The 21,043-nt window shown below is 40.1% G+C and overlaps 1 protein-coding gene across 4 annotated transcripts in view; it reads left to right on the forward strand.

Moving 5' to 3' along the window:
- Nucleotides 1–21,043, forward strand: part of KIZ (kizuna centrosomal protein) — a 190,845-nt gene that overhangs the window by 153,445 nt on the left and 16,357 nt on the right. For all 4 annotated transcript variants that reach the window (XM_056567647.1, XM_056567646.1, XM_056567649.1 and 1 more), the window contains one exon: nt 20,605–20,675. In XM_056567647.1, the coding sequence (XP_056423622.1) occupies nt 20,605–20,675 (71 nt within the window). The remainder of the gene's footprint in view (nt 1–20,604; nt 20,676–21,043) is intronic.

Genomic DNA, 21,043 nt, shown 5'->3' on the forward strand with positions numbered 1-21,043 from the left:
CGGTGACCCCTTGTCATGTCGGGTCATTCCCGGCATGTAACTAATGCTGGGACCCGAGGCTAATAGCAAGCGGCAGCGATTGTGGTGCCGCACGCTATTAACCCTTTAGACGCGGCGTTCAAAGTTGAACGCCGCATCTAAAATGAAAGTAAAAGCTTCCCGGCTGCTCAGTGGGGCTGATCAGGACCACTGCGGTGAAAATGCGGGGACACGAGCGGAGGTCCTCTTACCTTCCTCCAGCGCGTCCCTTCGGCGATTGATTGATCCAAGCCTGAGATGCAGGCTTGAGCAATCGACCACCAATAACACTGATCAATGCAAAGCTATGGCTTTGCAGTGAACAGTGTAAAAGATCTGTGTGTGCAGTGTTATAGCCCCCTATGGGAGCTATAACACTGCAAAAAAAAAGTGTAAAAAAAAGTTCATAAATGTAATTTAACCCTTTCCCTAATAAAAGTCAAAATCACCCCCCTTTTCCCATTTAAAAAAAAAACATGTAAATAAAAATAAATATAAACATATGTGGTATCGCCGCGTGCATAAATGTCCGAACTATAAAAATATATAATTAATTAAACCGCACGGTCAATGGTGTATGCGCAAAAAAATTCCAAAGTCCAAAATAACATATTTTTGGTCACTTTTTATATCATGAAAAAATGAATAAAAGCGATCAAAAAGTCCGATCAATACAAAAATGGTACCGCTAAAAACTTCAGATCACGGCGCAAACAATAAGCCCTCATACCGCCCCATACGCGGTAAAATAAAAAAGTTATAGGGTCAGAAGATGACAATTTTAAACATATACATTTTCCTGCATGTAGTTATGATTTTTTCCAGAAGTCCGACAAAATCAAACCTACATAAGTAGGGTATCATTTTAATCGTATGGACCTACAGAATAAAGATATGTTGTCATTTTTACCGAAAAATTTACTGCGTAGAAAAGGAAGCCCCCAAAAGTTACAAAATGGCGTTTTTTCTTAAATTTTGTTGCACAATTATTATTTTTTTCAGTTTTGCTGTAGATTTTTGGGTAAAATGACTGATGTCACTGCAAAGTAGAATTGGTGGCGCCAAAAATAAGCCATCATATGGATTTTTAGGTGCAAAATTGAAAGGGTTATGATTTAAAAGGTGAGGAGGAAAAAACGAAAGTGCAAACACTGAAAATCCTGTGGTCCTTAAGGGTTTAAGGGGTGTAGTTACCCAAATAGTGTGCCATGGGGCTTTCTCTCCTTTTACCCTTTGTAAAATTTCAAAAACTGGCTCTACAAGAACATGCGAGTGTAAAAAAAATGAAGAATTTGAATAGTCTCCTTTACTTTGCTGCTATTCCTGTGAAACACCTAAAGGGTTAACACACTTTCTGGATTTCATTTTGAATACTTTGAGGGGTGCAGTTTTTATAATGGGGTCATTTATGAGGTATTTCTAATATGAAGGCCCTTCAAATTTAGTGAAAAATTGGTAAATTGCTGCTGAACTTTTAAGCCTTCTAATGTCTTCCAAAAGTAAAAACATGTCAACTTTATGATGCAAACGTAAAGAAGATATATTGTATATGTGAATGAATATATAATTTATTTGGGATGTCCATTTTCCTTATAAGCAGAGAGTTTCAAAGTAAAAAAAAATGGTAACATTTTAAAATTTTTCATCAAATTTGGGAATTTTTCACCGAGAAATTATGCAAGTATTCATGACAATTTACCACTAGCATAAAGTAGAATATGTCACGGAAAAACATTCTCGGAATCAGAATGAAAAGTAAAAGCATTCCAGAGTTATTAATGCTTAAAGTGACAGTGGTCAGATTTGCAAAAAAACGCTCTGGTCCTTAAGGTGAAAATGGGATTGGTCCTTAAGGGGATATATATATATATATATATATATATATATATATATATATATATATATACGGTATATATACTTGTTTCTCAGTATCTTTTATTTATTTACGTGTCTGATGAATCTGCTTAAGATCTTGTTTTGCTAACAAATACCACAGATTATCTGGCAGATTGAAATCTGGGGAGTTTGGAGGCTAAATCACAACGAACTCTTTGTCATGTTCCCAAACAATTTTTGCAGTGTGGCCGGGTAATTGTCCTGCTGAAAGAGACTACTGCCATTGGAAAATACTGTTGCCATAAAACGATGTACTATGTTTGCAACAATGTTTTGGTAGGTACAACTTGGCAAAGTAGCATTCACATGATGTCAAGACCCAAAGTGTCCCAACAGAACATTGACCAGAGTCTCTTCTGGCTTCAGCACAAATGACCAATGGATGGACATTTCAGGCCAACTATTCACTTTTTGGTGACCAGGATATAGTTGTTTCTTTTGCAACTCTATATTGTCCGCTTGGATAATTTTATTCACCAAATCATGGAAACAGGAAATAACATAGACACAGGTACGAGGTCTTATGTCCCGCTCACAAACGCACTGTGCAACTTTTCAGAGGTCTCTGCCTGCCTACTCAAGCTGGAGACTTCGGAAGCGTTGCTTGACAAAGCTGTATGTATTTACTTGATGTGTCAGTTGTTTTAATATTATGTTTGACCATTGTCTGTTTGTCACCTAGTTTATTTTTACCATGTCTTGCCTATTGTGTAAAAAACTAATAAAAAATAAATAAAATCGTTATTTAGAAAAGAGAAGCAGGGATGTGGGAATCCTATCGCCCGACACCCGGGATATGCAATTCCGGGCATGTAAATTTTTCATGTGTTTAGCCCTGCTTCTGGCAAGCAGGGCCGGACCTCTAATTTTAAGACGGCAGCGCTCATGGTGCTGATTGCTGTAGCTGGGGGCCGTCGCTAATAGTCGGCATGCAGCGATCACTGCGGGCGGCTATTAACCCTTTAGATCACCACTGTCAGCGGTGATCTAATAGGATCTTATAACCATTCCTGGTGGTCTAGTGCGGTGGATCGCTCCCACAGTGCAATTGGGGGTAGCCAAAGGGCTTACATCTCATCCCATTGCTGCTGTGGATCTGCATTTGATTGAGCCTGCCTGGAGCAGGCTCAACCAGATGAGCAGCAATCACACAGATCAATGGAGTTCTATGCAACTTCATTGATCTGTATGCGGAATCTAATGATTCCTTCCTAAAGTTCCTTTAAGACTAATAAAATGTAAAAAAAAAAAAGTTTAATAAAAGTTTAAAATACACACATACATTAACCTTTTTTTTTCATATGAAAAGTTCACATTACCCCCCTTTTCCCATTTTTCATATAAAAAACATGTAAACATGATAAAAATAAATGTCTTTGGTATTGGCGCATGCATAATTGTCCGAAGTATTAAAATATATAATTAAATATCCCATACATTCAATGGCATTGAAATACCAAACAAAATACCAAACTTAGTCCAATCAATACCAAAATGGTACCAATACAAACAGCAGATTACAGTGCAAAAAATAAGCCCTCATTGAGCTCACTATATGGAAAAATTTAAATGTTATAGGGATCAGAAAATGACAATTAAATAAAAAAATACTAAAAAGTTTAGAATTTTTTTAATTAGTAAAACATGACAGAAACTTTTTTTGTTGTTATTTAGGAGCAAATGTTGTAGAAAAATTTAAGGTCTCAATACAAAGCACAATTAGTCCCGCAAAAAACAAGCCCTCACATGGGTCTGTAGATGGAAAAATAAGAGTTATGACTATTATAGGGCGAGGAGGAAAAAACGCCAGTGCAAAAACTAAATAAGTACACAAGTAGTTTTTTATTTTTATTTTATTTCCACACTCCAGGTGAAGATGGGTCTTAATATAGATGTGGTATTAGTTGATAAACTTAGAATGAGATATAAGGTGTCTGTTTTTCAGCTAGTTGTTAATGTTTTTTATTTTAAGAGGTTGTCCAGCATTTTCTTTTATGTTAAAAAAAAAAAAATTGGCCAAGCTGGGCTAAAAAAAAAAATATGATCCCCGCAATCTCCGTCCAGCACCCGCATTCTATGCCAGGGGGGCTCCCATAGACATGAATAGACATAGAATGCGGGTGCTGTACGGAGATCGCAGGGGTTCCCAGTGGCGCCCCGCAACACCCGCCCTCCACGCCATCAGACATCTTATGCCCTATGCTCTGGATAGGGGATAAGATGTCTATGGCCAGAATACCCCTTTAACTTTTGTTTTTTTTACTGAATATATTTGGGAAATGAATGACCAGCAATTCCTTACAGCTGACCTATAAGCAGAATTAGGTATATAAAGTATATGTATAATGTATGGATCTTTTGAGTTTAAAAATATATGCAAATTAGTATTTGGAGCCCACTGGGCATTCCCCTCGGCTGCTAGATTACAGGAGAGAAGCCAGGATAACAGTACAGCCTATTGTCAGTCAATTATAGGGTTAGAGGAGGTGACAGCATACAGAGGGGAGTAACTAACTGGTAAAGGGGCTTAACTTTCCTGGGTTTCAATAGCCAAGGGAAATGCTCAGTTGGCTCCAAAGCCACATTTGCTTATCTTTTTTCAATACTTTAACTATTTCATAGTATCTATGGACTTGGGGTCAAAAACCCTGCTCCAATGTTATGGCCTAAAAGCCTGCTGTCACGTCTGCTTTGGTATATTGTAATAAAAAAAATTTTGGTTACAGGAATCTTACATTTTTCATGCCAATAAAGTTTATTTTTTTTTAAATCTCAACTAACATATTTTTCAAATCAGTTCATTTTGCCTCCTTCTCCTGATAATTCTGTTTCCCAAACCCCCCTCATTGACATCTCATTGCCTGGGTTACAGACCACTAGACCACTGGTATGTATGGTGTGTGTGTGTGTGTGTGTGTGTATATGTGTGTATATGTGTGTATATATATATATATATATATATATATATATATATATATATATATATTATAGTGGTGGTATGTAATCTAGGAAACAAGCTGTTAACAAGGAAAGGAAAGGAGTAGGAATATCAGGATATGGAGGCAAACTTGCTAAATGAATGTATTCACAAAAATATGTCATTCGACAAGTCCTACAAGTTTAACTAAGTTCAATGAGATGAGAATACCCCTCTAAGTTCAGTATTAATGGTGACTATACTAAATCATGTATAATTTAAAATTATGCATAATCTAATATTACAAGTGACTTATCCACCACTTATGGTTTCCATCAGCTCTATTTCATATAGCATTTTAGAAATTCCTGTATCAACAGCGATAAGTACTTCTACTTGACTAAAAGAAATGTCTCTGTAAAGTGAACATTACAATGGCTACACATCCAGAACACTATGTTAATTATTACTGTTCGCGGCCACTTAATTAATGGACTTTCCAGATGAGCTAAGAAAGCAACAGTACAATGTACAAGTCATGGGCACTCAGCAAAACACATGAAAATTTGATCTACAGCCACAACACTTGTCTGTGGAGTACAGTGATATATTTATCTGTAGCAATTATTCCTCTGTGCTGGTCTGAAGGCTGGCTATAGAGCTTCCTTTATTTTATGTATTTTTCTTCCTTTTCCTTTTGCTGATCCACATAAATCATGCGTAGTCATAAAAGACTATACCATTAGGGAGAATCCACTTACCAGATTCAATGGGTCTCATGTATGAGCAGGATCAAAAGCAAATCCAGCATTAGTCCATAAAAAAGTATGATCTGGAGACATGTAATTGCAGGAAATATCAGTAACAATTTATTGTACATAATACATTGATCAACAGTTCATTCTGTGCGGACTTGCATTTTTTAAGGATGAAATAATCTATTCTGTGCATTTTGCCAGTATTATATTTTTATCCTTCCTTTATTTCTTATGAGTTCCAAAAATAAAACCCTTAAATAATGTTTATGTATACAGATACATGCTTAAGAAATTTCTGGTTTATTGAATAGGATGTAATCTATATATTTGAAAATTATAGCATTGAATTATTTTATTTTTTTTATGTTTATTTTTTAGTTTGTAAACCACAACTAAAATATTTGAGGTTTCTTACTGGCCAGTAGAGCATGCACGATAAGCATACATTTCCCAAACTCTGCAGCTCACTCATCTGTGTTGTGTAGACTGCCACAGGGTTAACAGGGTCATCTCACTAAAGGGGCTCTCCATCCTTAATATAGGTCATACATTTCCCAAAATCTGCAGCTCACTCATCTGTGTTGTGTAGACTGCCACTGGGTTAACAGGGTCATCTCACTGAAGGGGCTCTCCATCCTTAATATAGGTCATACCTTTCCCAAAATCTGCAGATCACTCAGCTGTGTTATCTAGACTGTCACAGGGTTAGCAGATTCATCTCACTAAAGGGGCTCTCCATCCTTAATATAGTTAATCATTATCAGATCGGTGGTGGTTTGACTTCCAATCAATTGATTGGAAGTAGGATTCAGACAACCCACCATTTATAATAACATCCTAAAAAACCTTTAATATTAGGGAGCTGGAGATTTTATGACAAATGACAGTTCGATTGTACTGCTGGAGACCTTGATAAGGTATCATGGTAATGCTATACATACAGATAAGGCCATATAGGCGTATTCCTTGCTGCTCCTTGTCTCTGCAAGAGGAGCCATATTCCATCTGCCCCTAAGGAATATATTAGTCTATTAACACTTTTTTTTGTCCATTAAAGGGGTACTCTGCCCCTAGACATCTTATCCCCTATCCATGTCTGATCTCCCTGCTGCACTCGGCGTTCATTTAATGCATCGGGTGCAGCAATGGAGGCTCGTGATGACACGGCCACGCCCCTCTCGTGACGTCACAGCCATGCCCCCTCAATGCAAGTCTATGGGAGGGGGCGTGACAGCCGCCACGCCCCCTCCCTTAGACTTGCATTGATGGGGCATGGCCGTGACGTCACGAGTGGGGCGTGACTGTGACATCACTAGCCTCTGCATCGCTAGACATCTGGCACAGAGTGAAGTTCTCTCCATGCACTGGCTATCTGGGGTGCTGCAGCCAAGATCGCGGGGGTCCTAATATGAAGGAGAGTCAGGGAATAGAAATGTATGGGCCCCCAGTTGAATTTTTTTACACAGGATTACTGGGGCTTTCGCATAAGTTTTAGAGCTAAATTTATTTTCTAATTTTATGTTCTAGTCCTAGGTTTCAAAAACAGGAGTTTCTGTTACATGTAAAAAAGCAGCCTATTGTTTGTAGTTTAATCATGTAGGAGGAAGGGGGAGAATTGTTTATTTTTTTTATTTTTATTTTTTATAGAGGATTCCTGTTAATGTGAACGATATTCAATCACCCGTGGCTACTAGATGGCTCTAGGGAGAAAATACTCAGAGATTGATGTCGCCAGGCCTGCTGTCATCAGTTATCCAATGGTTCTACCGTTTTTACATAATCAAAAACTAACGTCTGTCTGAGACTGCGCACCAGATTTATTGCGGTGGTTCAGGTCATCTAATCAATCTGTAATTCGTTTAGAGCAACTATTAGTTGGCCTAAAGAGAACCTGTCATCAAACCATATTTTCTAAACAACCTCAGATTATATTCCCTAACTACTCCTAACTCCCTTCCTGCCCTTAAAAAAATTTTTCAGAGCTTTAAAAAGCTCTGTATTATACTTTTCCCCTTGCTCACATTGTGTGAGCTCCCGGCAGAAGAAAGTGGGCGTTCCCCAGCAGGCGCGACATCTCTGACGCCTGCGAGAGCTGTGCCTCACCATGCCCCGCATGCACTTCCTGAGTTTGGTCTCCTGCCAGACTGGGAGGAGACCAAACTAACTGTTTGACTTGCGGCAGTGAATAGAACAGAGCCACCTAGTGGCTGTTTTTTCATTCACTTTAAAAACATAAAGGTTGAGAATTTTAACAGCAAGTAATTAGCAAAGTGTCTTCAAATTACATTAGGAACTTTATATTTAAAGTTTAGTTTGGTGACAGGTACTCTTTTAACTGAACCAGAATTTGGAGCTTGAATCTGCTGCATATTTTGGCGCACTGTGTGTTGCATTTAAACGGTTAAGGACCAAGGGCATACCTGTACGCCCTGAGTCTACTCCCGTTCTATAACTTGGAGCCACGGCGCGGCCCTGCATCATAGCGGGTCGGGCCCGGCCTCTAACAACGGCCGGGACCCGTGGCTAATAGCGCACGGCACTGATCACGGTGCTGCAGGCTATTAACACTTTAGACGTGGCGTTCAAAGTTGAACGCTGTGTCTAAAGTGAAAGTAAATCATTGCCGGTAAGCTCAGGGGGCTGTTCGGGATGTCCGCGGTGAAATCGCGGCATCCCGAACAGCTGTGACACAGCAGGAGGGTCCCTTACCTTACTTCCTGGTGTCCGATCGCGTTCGGAACAGTGCCTGAGATCAGATCCAGGTATGAGCAGTCAAGCGGCAGAATCATTGATCAATGGTTTCCTATGAGAAACCATTGATCAATGTAAAAGATCAGTGTGTGCAGTGTTATAGCCCCCTATGGGAGCTATAACACTGCAAAAAAAAAAGCGAATAAAGATCATTTAACCACTTACCTAATAAAAGTTTTAATCACCCCCCCCCCCTTTTCCCATAAAAAAAAAACTGTGTTAATAAAAATAAACATATGTGGTATCGCCGTGTGCTGAAATGTCCAAATTATAAAAATATATCGTTAAGTGAACCACACAGTCAATGGCGTACGTGCAAAAAGATTCCGAAGTCCAAAATAGCATATTTTTGGACACTTTTTATATAACTAAAAAATGAATAAAAAGAGATCAAAAAGTCTGATCAATACAAAAATGGTACCGCTAAAAACTTCACATCACGGCGCAAAAAACGAGCCCTCATATCGCCCCATACGCGGAAAAATGAAAAGTTATAGGGGTCAGAAGATGACAATTTTAAACGAATACATTTTCCTGCATGTAGTTATGATTTTTTTCAGAAGTACGACAAAATCAAACCTATATAAGTAGGGTATCATTTTAATCATATGGACCTACAGAATAAAGATAAGGTGTCATTTTTACCAAAAAATTTACTGCATAGAAACTGAAGCCCCCAAAAGTTACAAAATGGGGGGGGGTTTCAATTTTGTCTCACAATCATTTTCTTTTCCGTTTCGCCGTAGTTTTTTGGTAAAATGACCGATGTCATTACAAAGTAGAATTGTTGGCGCAAAAAATAAGCCATCATATGGATTTTTTAGGTGCACAATTGAAAGAGTTATGATTTTTTAAAGGTAAGGAGGAAAAAATGAAAGTGCGAAAACTGAAAACCCCCTGTTCCTTAAGGGGTTAAAGCCCACTAATACAGGGACAATGGGGGAGATTTATCAAAACCTGTGCAAAGGAAAAGTTGCTGAGTTGCCCATAGCAACCAATCAGATCGCTTCTTTCATTTTGCAGAGGCCTTATTAAAAATGAAAGAAGCAAGCTGATTGGTTGCTATGGGCAACTCAACAACTTTTCCTTTGCACAGGTTTTGATAAATGTCCCCCAATGCCCATATTTGGACACAGTTTAAAAGTATGTAGAACTCATAATAAAGTAAATGTTTTCCCCTTTTTTGCAAAAAAAAAAAAATAATTTAATTCTATACTAAATACAGGGGACCTCACAATTTTTATGTATTTATCTTTTCTGCCAGTTGTTTAAAGCCCAGTAATATAGGTTTAAGCACCATTTAGAATAAATTTTCACTTACAATAGTCCTCTTAAGCCGGCCCCTGGAGCTTGTGACGTCACGGCCCCGCCCCTCCAAGATGTTACGCCCCACCCCCTCTATCCAAGGCTATGGGAGGAGGCATGACATCACGAGCTCCCGGCATCGGCTCCAGCGTTCGGAACAGTTTGTTTGAGCTGGTCCACACATCTAAAGGATTTACCGAAAACCCCAGTTCCAGCTACTGTGAAATTCGAAATCTTATGTGATTTTTATTTGTTAGTTTCAAGAGTATTGGCAGAAGGTGATATTGATCTTGCAAATCTCTAATGCAAAAATACAAATATTATACTTTTTGAATTAAACATTTAGCAAAAATTTACAATATGCCATTTATGAAAATGCTTGCCCTTTTTTTTTTTTTTTAACTATCCCAAATCGGCCTTCCCTACATTGCTCCCCAATCTGCCTTCCATGCCTTCAGTGTCATTTCTCTCAGGAATACATTTTTTTGTTAATGTCCCCAAATGCTGACAATCAATAGGTGACAATGCTGTGATCCTCCTCCCAGGGTTGCAGGCTAGATACTTGGTTAAGCGAGTTTACTTAGATTTTCTGTCTCCGTCCTTTTGTAATATGGTACACCCTTATTTAAAGTGCCTGATAATGCCGTCCTTGTTACCATTGAAGTTTATTTCCCTAACAGCTGAGGGATAATAGTCTGTTTTTATTTTAAGTTTAGCAGCAACACATGGTTAGGCGTACTTGACATCAGTCTTGGAAGAGAGAGATTAAGTTGGTGAAAGAGACGCTTGGTGTAGACAGAAAGCAGGGGAGCTCAGGTGCTCACTTATTTGTGATTGACATGCAGCGAAATTTCTTCTAGGCTTACTTTTAAAGATTCCACTTATGGCAGTCACTTCTTGTGCTTTATTGCTTTTACAAGTGGTCTCAAAAACCCTGTACTTGAAAATAAACATAACAGTGTTGTTATTGCTGTGGTACTTTTTTTTTCTTAAAAAAAAAAAGTCTTCTTTGCTGTGTTTTGTGAGTGACATCAAAGCGGACCCCGCTGGACCTAAATTTAAAAAAAAATGGCTTCCTGTGATGTCCTACAGACAATAATTATGATGTGCCAGTTAAGTCCAAACTACAGCTGAGGGATTTTACTTTAAAGCAGGGGATTGGGCGCAAAAAAATGCATTTATAGCTCTTTGTCTGCCACCTCATTATGTGTGGGTCTGATTCATTAAGTAATTGGTTTGCAGTTGTTTACATGAGTATTAAGGCCTTCTATTCATAAGCCTTTGAGAGATACATTGTGCAAATGTTGCATGTTATGAATGCCGAATGAGGGGCAGGGGGCCAGTCCTATTGGCTAAACACTGTACTCTGTTGAAAAGCAAGAGAAAGGGATTGGGTGCTGCTTTGCATAGCAATGACTCTGCTTTAATAAGCTTTACAGATTAATACACACAAGCTATAAAAGATGCAAACAGATACTCTTAGCACATTTAAACATGCTCATTTCACTATTGTGGTACTGGAGACTGAAAGAATCGAGTTCTTTCATATTCATTTTTTTTTTTCACCCCCCCTATGTCCTATGTCTTTTTAGAGGAAGAAACTTAATAGAATCCGATGTTTATTGTATTATAAATCAAGGGACAGAGCAAGATCTGCAACAGTTTATTATTAAAGATTCATTCAATGTAAATCTTTTTCTACCATTGTATTTCCTATAGAAAAATCATTTTGTGGTTGAATGGGGATAAAAGACGTAATGTGCAAAGAAGTGAGTGTTAATAGGACGCTGCTCTCTGAGTAAAGACCACTTGTTCGCCTTTGTGCGGGAGAACATGCCAGCTTCCTCCTCTTCAGTACGCGCTGTTCGGCCTTCCACCATTAAAATGCATTCTGTTTCTTTCCCATAAAACATTTGGAAGAAACAACCTAAATCCAACAGGGAAACACTTGCCCTTTGGTTATCAGAAAGAACAAAAGTAAAATGATCAGCGCACGCAGCTAAAACAAGAAAAACAGAAACGTGTTAGTTAGATGCTTTGGGAAGCGAGAAATTCTTTCCTGTCTTGGAGTGAGGCTGATTTTCTATGAGCGTTTGCTTGGAGACAGTATACTAGTGTGGGATTTGGTCTGTGTTATAATAAACAAGCCAGAGGAGGTCGCTAGATACAGAGGCACGCTGAGCTATGAGATCCAAGCCTTGGGTAAGGGTAGATAATATATCTGCAGTAAATGCAAAACTATTCACTTTATACAAGATTGGACGCTCTGCTAAAGTCTATTTAACATTATATTTTACATTTATTATCCTGAAAAAAACTCAACAGTCTTAGGCTGGGTTCCCATTACGTTTTCCCCCATACGGGAGCGCATACGGCAGGGGAGAGCTATAAACTTGCGCTCCGTATGCCTTTCTATGCGCTCCCGTATGTAAATCGTTTAAATAAGCCGACCGCAGTGAAACGTTCTGTCCGGTCAGCTCATTTTTAGCCCATATGCGCTTTTACAACCGGACATAAAACCCATGGTCGACCACGGTTTTAGGTGCAGGGAAAAAGCGCATACAGGGCAAAAATGAGCCGGCCGAACGTTTCACTGCGGTCGGCTCATTGAAATGAATTACATACAGGAGCGCATAGAAAGGCATACGGAGCGCAAGTTTATAGCTCTCCCCTGCCGTATGCGCTCCCGTATGGGGGACAACGTAATGGGAACCCAGCCTTAGAAATACATTAGAGCCTTCCTCTAAATGAATGGAGGAACACAAGCACCATTACACTGATACTTTATTACCATTCTAATTTTCTTGTTTTTTCTGGGGAAAAATTTACACTTTGAACAGTAAATAGTTTATCTTTTTATATATCAACATTAAAACTTTGGTTAAAGGGGTACTCCCGTGGAAAACTTTTTTTTTTTTTTTTTTTTTAAATCAACTGGTGCCAGAAAGTTAAACAGATTTGTAAATCACTTCTATTAAAAAAATCTTAATCCTTCCAGTACATTTTATGAGCTGTATACTAGAGCTGCTGAATACTACAGAGAAAATTATTTTCTTTTTGGAACACAGAGCTCTCTGCTGACATCATGACCACAGTGCTCTCTGCTGACATCTCTGTCCATTTTAAGAACTGTCCAGAGTAGGAGAAAATCCCCATAGCAAACATATGCTGCTCTGGACAGTTCCTAAAAGACAGAGATGTCTGCAGAGAGCATTGTGGTCATGATGTCAGCAGAGAGCTCTGTGGTCATGATGTCAGCAGAGAGCTCTGTGGTCATGATGTCAGCAGAGAGCTCTGTGATCCAAAAAGAAAACCATTTCCTCTGTAGTATACAGACCCTAAAAAGTACTGGAAGGATTCAGATTTTTTAATAGAAGTAATTTACAAATCTGTTTAACTTTCTGGCACCAGTTGATTAAAAAAATAAAATAAAGTTTTCCATGTTAGTACCCCTTTAACTATATTCTAGTGTAGTGAACTATAAAGTGATAGTTTATGCTTAAAGGGGTACTCTGCCCCTAGACATCTTATCCCCAAGATGTCTGATCGCGGGGGTCCCGCCGCTGGGGACCCTCGCAATCTCCCTGCTGCACCCAGCATTTGTTTAGAACAGTGTTTCCCAACCAGGGTGCCTCCAGCTGTTCCAAAACTACAACTCCCAGCATGCCCGAACAGTCTTTGGCTGTAGTTTTGCAACAGCTGGAGGCACCCTGGTTGGAAAGCACTGGTTTAGAGTGTTGAGTGCAGCGCCGGAGGCTTGTGACGTCGCGGCCACGGTCACTCGTGATGTCACGGCCACGCCCCCTCAATGCAAGTCTCCCATAGACTTGCATTGAGGGGGCGTGGCCGTGACATCATGAGCCTCCGCACCGCGTCGCCAGTCATCCAGCATGAAGTGAAATTTGCTCCGTGCATCATCTGGGGTGCCGCAGCCGAAATCGCGGGGTTCACCAGCGGCGGGACCCCCGCGATCAAACATCTTATCCCCTATCCTTTGAATAGGGGATAAGAGGTCTAGGGGCGGAGTACCCCTTTAAGTTCATTTGCATCAGAATTTCCAGTATTTTTACAGCATAATAGTTCAGTATGTAGAGCTATTTGTGCATTATCAATTATTGGGATCTGTCATATTTTATGACTGTTATAAATAGAAGCCATCATGCTAATGTAGACCGGTCTTACTGTAGATACTCCTCTTACAGGGATTTATGTGATCTTCAGTACACAGGTTTGAATGGGATCATTCCTACTCCTATTATTTATGGGGTATTTTAAAACTGTAAAATGTGAAACCTTGATCCACAACTGTAGATGTTTTCATTTTAAATACATCTTTTATAGTATGTAGAGGGCAGAGCATTGTGACAGTGTTATATGTTTTATTAATTGGACATATATGTGTTTGTCATTCACCTTTTGAGGGGGGGGGGGGGGGAGAAGGCTTATAGTAGCGACATAGTGTAAAAATTGCAGTGTTCTGTTATCATTACTAACAGACCAGGCCTTTTCTGTGCCCATTTAATCCTTGTCCTGTTTGCAATTCCTAAAAATGACCATTAGATGGCAGTAATATACATATTTTTCTTCAGCTGGGATTGCTCATCGTTTGATAGATATGCTCCATTAGTCCTAATATGTGTCCAAACTCCAACGTTTACACAACTATATACCATAAGCAGCTTATTCTCTCACAATGTCTTTTAACCATTGCCTTGTAAACTCTAAGGCAGTGTTTCCCAACCAGGGTGCCTCCAGCTGTTGCAAAACTACAACTCCCAGCAGGCCCAGACAGCCTTCGGCTGTCTGGGCCTGCTGGGAGTTGTAGTTTTGCAACAGCTGGAGGTACCCTGGTTGGGAAACACTGTTCTAAGGCCTCACAGGCAGGGCCCTCTCTGCTTCTGTACTAGTCTGTGCACTCATGTTCATTGTATATGTTCTTTTTATTGTTATTCATGTTGTGTATTTAAACCCTTCCGTATTTCATATTTACTCCACCTTGGAAGGTAATGGCCCTACTCAATAAATAATAAACTTTGTTAAGAGTAGTATTTCTCTTCTTGGTAAACCTTGCATCTATGACATTATGCAAATTACAAACTTTAAAGGGGTATTCCAGTGAAAAAAATTTTTTTTTTCAATCAACTGGTGCCAGAACGTTTAACAGATTTATAAATTACTTCTATTTAAAAATCTTAATCCTTCCAGTACTTATCAGCTGCTGTATGCCCTACAGCCTTTTCTATGTGACCACAGTGCTCTCTGCTGACACCTCTGTCTGTCTCAGGAACTGTCAAGAGCAGGATAGGTTTGCTATGGGGATTTGCTCCTGCTCTTGACAGTTCCTGAGACAGACAGACAGGTGTCAGCAAAGAGCACTGTGGTCAGACAGAAAAGAAATTTAAAAAGAAAATAACTTCCTGTGATGCATACAGCAGCTGATAAGTACTGGAAGGATTAATAGTTTTGAATAGAAGTCATTTAAAAATCTTTTTAAAGTTCTGGCACCAGTTGATTTAAAAAAAAAAAAAATCATTTCTTACCGGAGTACCCCATTGATACAGGCTGAAAGTTAACAGTAATCATTTTAGGTTGCGTTTTTTTCCAGTGTTGGCTCAGGGGGTGTGAATGCATGACCTGAGGGGTGGGGGGGGGGGGGGGGCTAGGCTCAGGAGCAGGAGGGTGTAAATGCATGACCTGAGGGGTGGGGGGGGGGATAGGCTCAGGAGCAGGAGGGTGTGAATGCATGACCTGAGGGGTGGGGGGGGGGCTAGGCTCAGGAGGGTGTGAATGCTAGGTCTTATAGGGGGTGAATGCTAGACTAAGGGGGGGGGGGTGAATGCTAGGTCTTATAGGGGTGAATGCTAGACTAAGGCGGGGGGTGAATGCTAGGTCTTATAGGGGGTGAATGCTAGACTAAGGGGGGGGGTGAATGCTAGACTGAGCTAGACTAAGGGGGGGTGAATGCTAGACTGAGCTAGACTAAGGGGGGAATGCTAGGTCTTATAGGGGGTGAATGCTAGACTAAGGGGGGGGGTGAATGCTAGACTAATGGGGGGGTGAATGCTAGACTAAGCTAGACTAAGGGGGGGAATGCTAGGTCTTATAGGGGGTGAATGCTAGACTAAGGGGGGGTGAATGCTAGACTAAGCTAGACTAAGGGGGGGGGGGTGAATGCTAGACCAAGGGGGTGGGGTGAATGCTAGGTCTCATAGGGGGTGAATGCTAGACTAAGGGGGGGTGAATGTTAGACTAAGCTAGACTAAGGGGGGGGGGGGAGAATGCTAGACCAAGGGGGTGGGGTGAATGCTAGGTCTCATAGGGGGTGAATGCTAGACTAAGGGGGGGTGTGAATGCTAGGTCTTATAGGGGGTGAATGCTAGGGTCTGGGGGTTGTAAATTCTAAGCCCAGGGCATTGTGTCTCAGGGAGGGGGTATAAATATTAGGCTCAGGGGGGAATGCTAGGCTCATGTGCTTGCATCATTCCATTATGTGTAAGGCGCTTTGCAATAGGGCGCAGGCCACTATACGGTTCATGTACGTCGTGTGTTATCTAGGGATTAACAAAACATATATATATTTTTTTTTATCACTTTGTGGCCATGCTGTTCCAGAGATAATGGCCCATATTAATCAATCAGCTTTAAACACTATGACCGGCATTTATTATTGTAGGTGTCAGTGAAGTATTTTTCTACACCTTTTTTTTGTGTGTGCTGATAATGTGTAGGAGCAACAAATTTATTGCAGGTAAACATTTTCCGAAATTTCACTCTTCACATACACCATAAAGCTAAGCTAAGTCTGGGCTGGTGTAGTTTGAGACTTTTCAGTGGCTTTGCGCCTTTTTTGCACCTTTTCACAAAAAGTCGCAGTTCATAAATCCCGTCCATATCATGTGTATTGCCAAAATCAGTGGATTGCAACTCAGAATCAGCAGAAATGTGTAAACCAAAAGGCGCAAATAAACCCTGCTTGCGCCTTTTTTGCACCGTCTCTAAGACAATGATAAATGTCGGCCTATTTGTCTGGTTTTTCCCATAGTAACCAATCACAGCTCAATTTTCACTTTACAAGAGCTCCTTGAAATATGAAAGCTGAGTTGTGATTGGTTGCTGTGGGAAAAACCAGATAATTAGGGTTTTAGGCTGATTGCCCCCCTCCCCAATATGGGGTTTCACTATTTGGCTGTACTTTTCACTTAAAGGGGTACACCGGTGAAAAACTTTTACTCTGGACAGTTCCTAAAAATGGACAGAGATGTCAGCAGAGAGCACTGTGCTCATGATGTCAGCAGAGAGCTCTGTGTTTCAAATGGAAAATAATTTCCTCTGTAGTATTCAGCAGCTAATAAGTACAGGAATGATTAAGATTTTTTAATAGAAGTAATTTACAAATCTGTTTAACTTTCTGGCACCAGTTGATTAAAAAAAAAAGTTTTCACCGGAATACCCCTTTAATAATCAGATGGGTTGGAAATTGATGGCAAAATAGTGTGTAAATGCTAGAGGGGAGGGTTTTCAACTTTAGCTTGCAACATATTCCTTTATTTTCTGTCACCCTTCTTGTCCACTGTTGAAACCACCTAAAGTAGAATATATTTACTTTGCATCATTGACTTGCATGATTTGTTGATTTGTATTATTTTTATTATTATTTATTTATTTTGTTTAAAAAAAGTTTTACTTAAAAAGTGCAACTTCATAGCCCGTTCCCCAGCTCCAGAATCCAGGTCTCTGTCCCCTTAGACGGGGCTCTGTGTTCTCTAGCTACTAGGCCAGAGCATTGACTGTGGCTACCATATACTGCAGATAAAATTCATTCCTAGATCCACAGCATAGATCTGTTAAAGTATGCTATTGGAAATGTGATACCAACACACATACTGGATACAAAAGATCAAAATGATTTCAATGTAATCTTAAAAAAAAAGTCTTTATGTGTACATGAAGCAATTTACGTAGAAGACCACTATAATCCAGGCGCTGCTTTATCCAAAGATGCAAGGATGCAGGGAGGTATTGTAAAACCAGATACTTTTATTTGTATTACAGCATACAAGTTAGCAGAATCATGACGCGTTTCGGGGTCTATTGCCCCTTCCTCAGATGATCTGAAGGAAGGGGCAATAGACCCCGAAACGCGTCATGATTCTGCTAACTTGTATGCTGTAATACAAATAAAAGTATCTGGTTTTACAATACCTCCCTGCATCCTTGCATCTTTGGATAAAGCAGCGCCTGGATTATAGTGGTCTTCTTCTACGTAAATTGCTTCAGTTTCTACAGGAAGATACCTGTCTTCCTGTGACCATCAGGCTTGGCAGCTGATCCTAACCTCTTGATACCCCGGATGAGGGGAGATATGCACGATTTCTTCATGAGCGGCCATCTTCACTAAAATCCTGGGTTTATTCACCCAGTAAGTGTAGTGGATTCCTCACCAGCCAAGGGTAATACACGAGGCGCTGCCTCCCGGTTGTCTTTTTTTTGTCTCTACTTATTTATGTGTACATGGCAGCAGACAAGTTTTGTTCCCACTTCATATGGATGGAGATAAATCGAAGGCTCTAGACAGCCTGGAACCTTCTGCATGAGCTCACAATGCAAAGAAACTCTTAGGGGTACATATATGCATAAAAGCGTCTATAGAATATGTATATTCATGTGATCCAGAATGCTAGAATAAGCATATTGTTATGCAAGCTAGAAAATTAAATACAAACAACCAGCTGCATTTTGGTAATAGTATAGATGCTATATACAGTACTGATACACACTGGCCCTGATTTACTAAGAGTGGAGTGTAGTTTTCTTTGTGGGTTTTAATTCCCTACAGGTTTTTCCATGGTATTTACTAAGGTTTCCCTACGTTTTGCACTTTTCCCTACATCTTGCTTTTTTCCTCTGAGCTGTTGGGTTTTCCCCTCAATGCAAGAGGGGTCACTCACTATAATCGGTGCTGTGGTTCCCCAGATATTGACTGGTGAAGTTCCCCTTCTGAATTCAGGGAATTACGCGCAGGAGGCGGGCCCCCGCCAGCTGGCTGACCCTGCTTCTTTCCATCTTCTTAATGAGCTGTCTCCTTAATTAGCATATTCATATTGTGCAACTCCACATTCCAGTGACGTGAGTCGCATGTCACGTGAGCGCTGCGCTCTGTCGGTAGAGCACATGCGCCAGCAGTTTACATACAGCTCTCGCGTTACTGCTTTCAGCAGTCAGAGCTCAGGACATGAGAGCTGTATGTAAACTGTTGGCGCATCCGCTCTACCGACAGAGCGCAGCGCTCACGTGACATGCGACTCGCGTCACTAGGACGTGGAGTCGCAGAATGAATATGCTAATTAAGGGGACGGCTGATTAAGAAGATGGAAAGAAGCAGGGGTGGCCAGCCGGCAAAGCCCCACCTCCTGCGCTCAATTCTCTGAACTCAGAAGGGGAATTTCGCCAGCCAAAATCTCGGGAACCGTGGCACCAATTAAAGTAAGTGACCCCTTTTTGGATTCCTGGTCACCCACAATATAACACAGTGTGTTGAGTTTAGTGTGGGTGATCAGGGTGACCGTTTTCCTTTAAATCAGGAGTAAATATTTCTTTGTTACTAAGACTGTTATTACCGTCAAGTTCTAATAGGGTTTTGTTGCTTTATGATGGCAAGAAGAGCAGAGTTTGCCACGTTATTACTGCAAAATAAAAATAATACAGATCACCATTCCTTGCAGCGTATTAAGCTGGCTATACACATGGTATAATATAGTTGTTATAACACACGCTTGGCCCCCCGCTCTCTCTCCCAACTACTCTATTAACTTCCACACATGGATCAATGGCACCTACATGTTTATTTAGCTATTGAGAGGAAGATAAGTCGTCTCTGGTACAAACTTATATCTCAGGGTAGCAAAGGATTACCGTATGTATGTTGAAATACAAATGTCCAAGCCATGTTTCCAACATCTATATACGTTAATAGACTATCAAGCTGTGTTAACCAGGTTAAGAAAAAAAGATGCTTAAAAAAGCCTGGCAATAAAGCCAGTAAGAAAAATAGACATAAGCATTATATCAGCAAAATTATACTCCATTTCAAAATTATTAAAATATTTTTGTTTAAAATAAATAAATAACAAACAATAATGATAATATATATTTATATAAAAAAATTTCATTGTGCCGAGTATTTTCAGAATATAATATTAATTGATTTGTATAGTTGTTTTAGATGTTTTTTTCAGATACAGAAGTCTTATCTTCAATTAAGTCAGCTTAATGATAGATTTAAAACATTCTTTTCAACCACATAAGAGATATCTGATGTTCAATAGAGCCTGTATAAGTGTCTTTATTAAGCTCCCCCTAGCGGTGACTGCACGTTGCTTGCAATTTTTACTTTCCATATACAGATGTGGGAAGTGAAGCTGCTGTATGCAGTCAAATTAAAGAACTCTGATACACTAATTAAGCTATAGTAAGGCATTAGTCGGTATTGAATTTATCAATATATTAATCTGAAACAATATACTTTAGCTAGTGTGATTATGTGGTTTTAAAGGGGTACTCCGACCCTAGACATCTTATCCTCTATCCAAAGGATAAGGGATAAGATGTCTAATCGCGGGGGTCCCAATGCCTCAATGCAAGTCTTTGGGAGGGGGCATAGGCTTGCATTGAGGAGGCGGGGCGGAGCCGTGATGTCACAATACTACAGCCCCTGTATCGTGAGTCATCAGACACAGCGATCTTTGCTCCATGAGGCTGCAGTGGGTGCAGTGGGTGAAGCAGGAAGATCGTCAGGGGTCCCCAGCGGCGGGACCCCCGTAATCAGACATCTTATTCCCTATCCTTTGGATAGGGCATAAGAGGTCTAGGGCCAGAGTACCCCTTTGACTAAATGTCAAGTGAATGAAGTATTGTATTAATAATGTACACCCTGTTATTTTCTATAATCTTTCTTTACAGAAAAGAAAATGCAAGCACAGTGGCAACAAAACGGATGTTTAACAAAGGGCCAAACAAAGTGAAGTCTAAAGGTGAGTGTTTTACCAGTGTATACAACAGCACTGTGCAGACAATGTATTTAATTACGTTGCTTTGATTGCAAATAAAACTGAGCAAAATGTAGCCAAGCCCCATCCCCTCCGACACACAGCTCGAAATGTGGAGAGAAAAATAGTCTTATCACCGTTGCAGACTAAAGCAGGGTTCAAGCCACAATTGGGTTATATGCCAGAAGTATACATCAGGATACCAGCTCAAAGGATTGCTGACTTACTTATTGCAAGCCTATTCAGTTTAATGATTTGACTGGCTGTAGTCACAAGTAGATCTTTTTTTTTTCTTGTCCATTAAAGTGAATTTGCCCGATGCAAGTGTGCCGCAATATAAACCAACATACCTT

Source organism: Hyla sarda, chromosome 3 (genome assembly GCF_029499605.1).
Source record: "Hyla sarda isolate aHylSar1 chromosome 3, aHylSar1.hap1, whole genome shotgun sequence".
Classification (NCBI taxonomy): Eukaryota; Metazoa; Chordata; class Amphibia; order Anura; family Hylidae; genus Hyla; species Hyla sarda.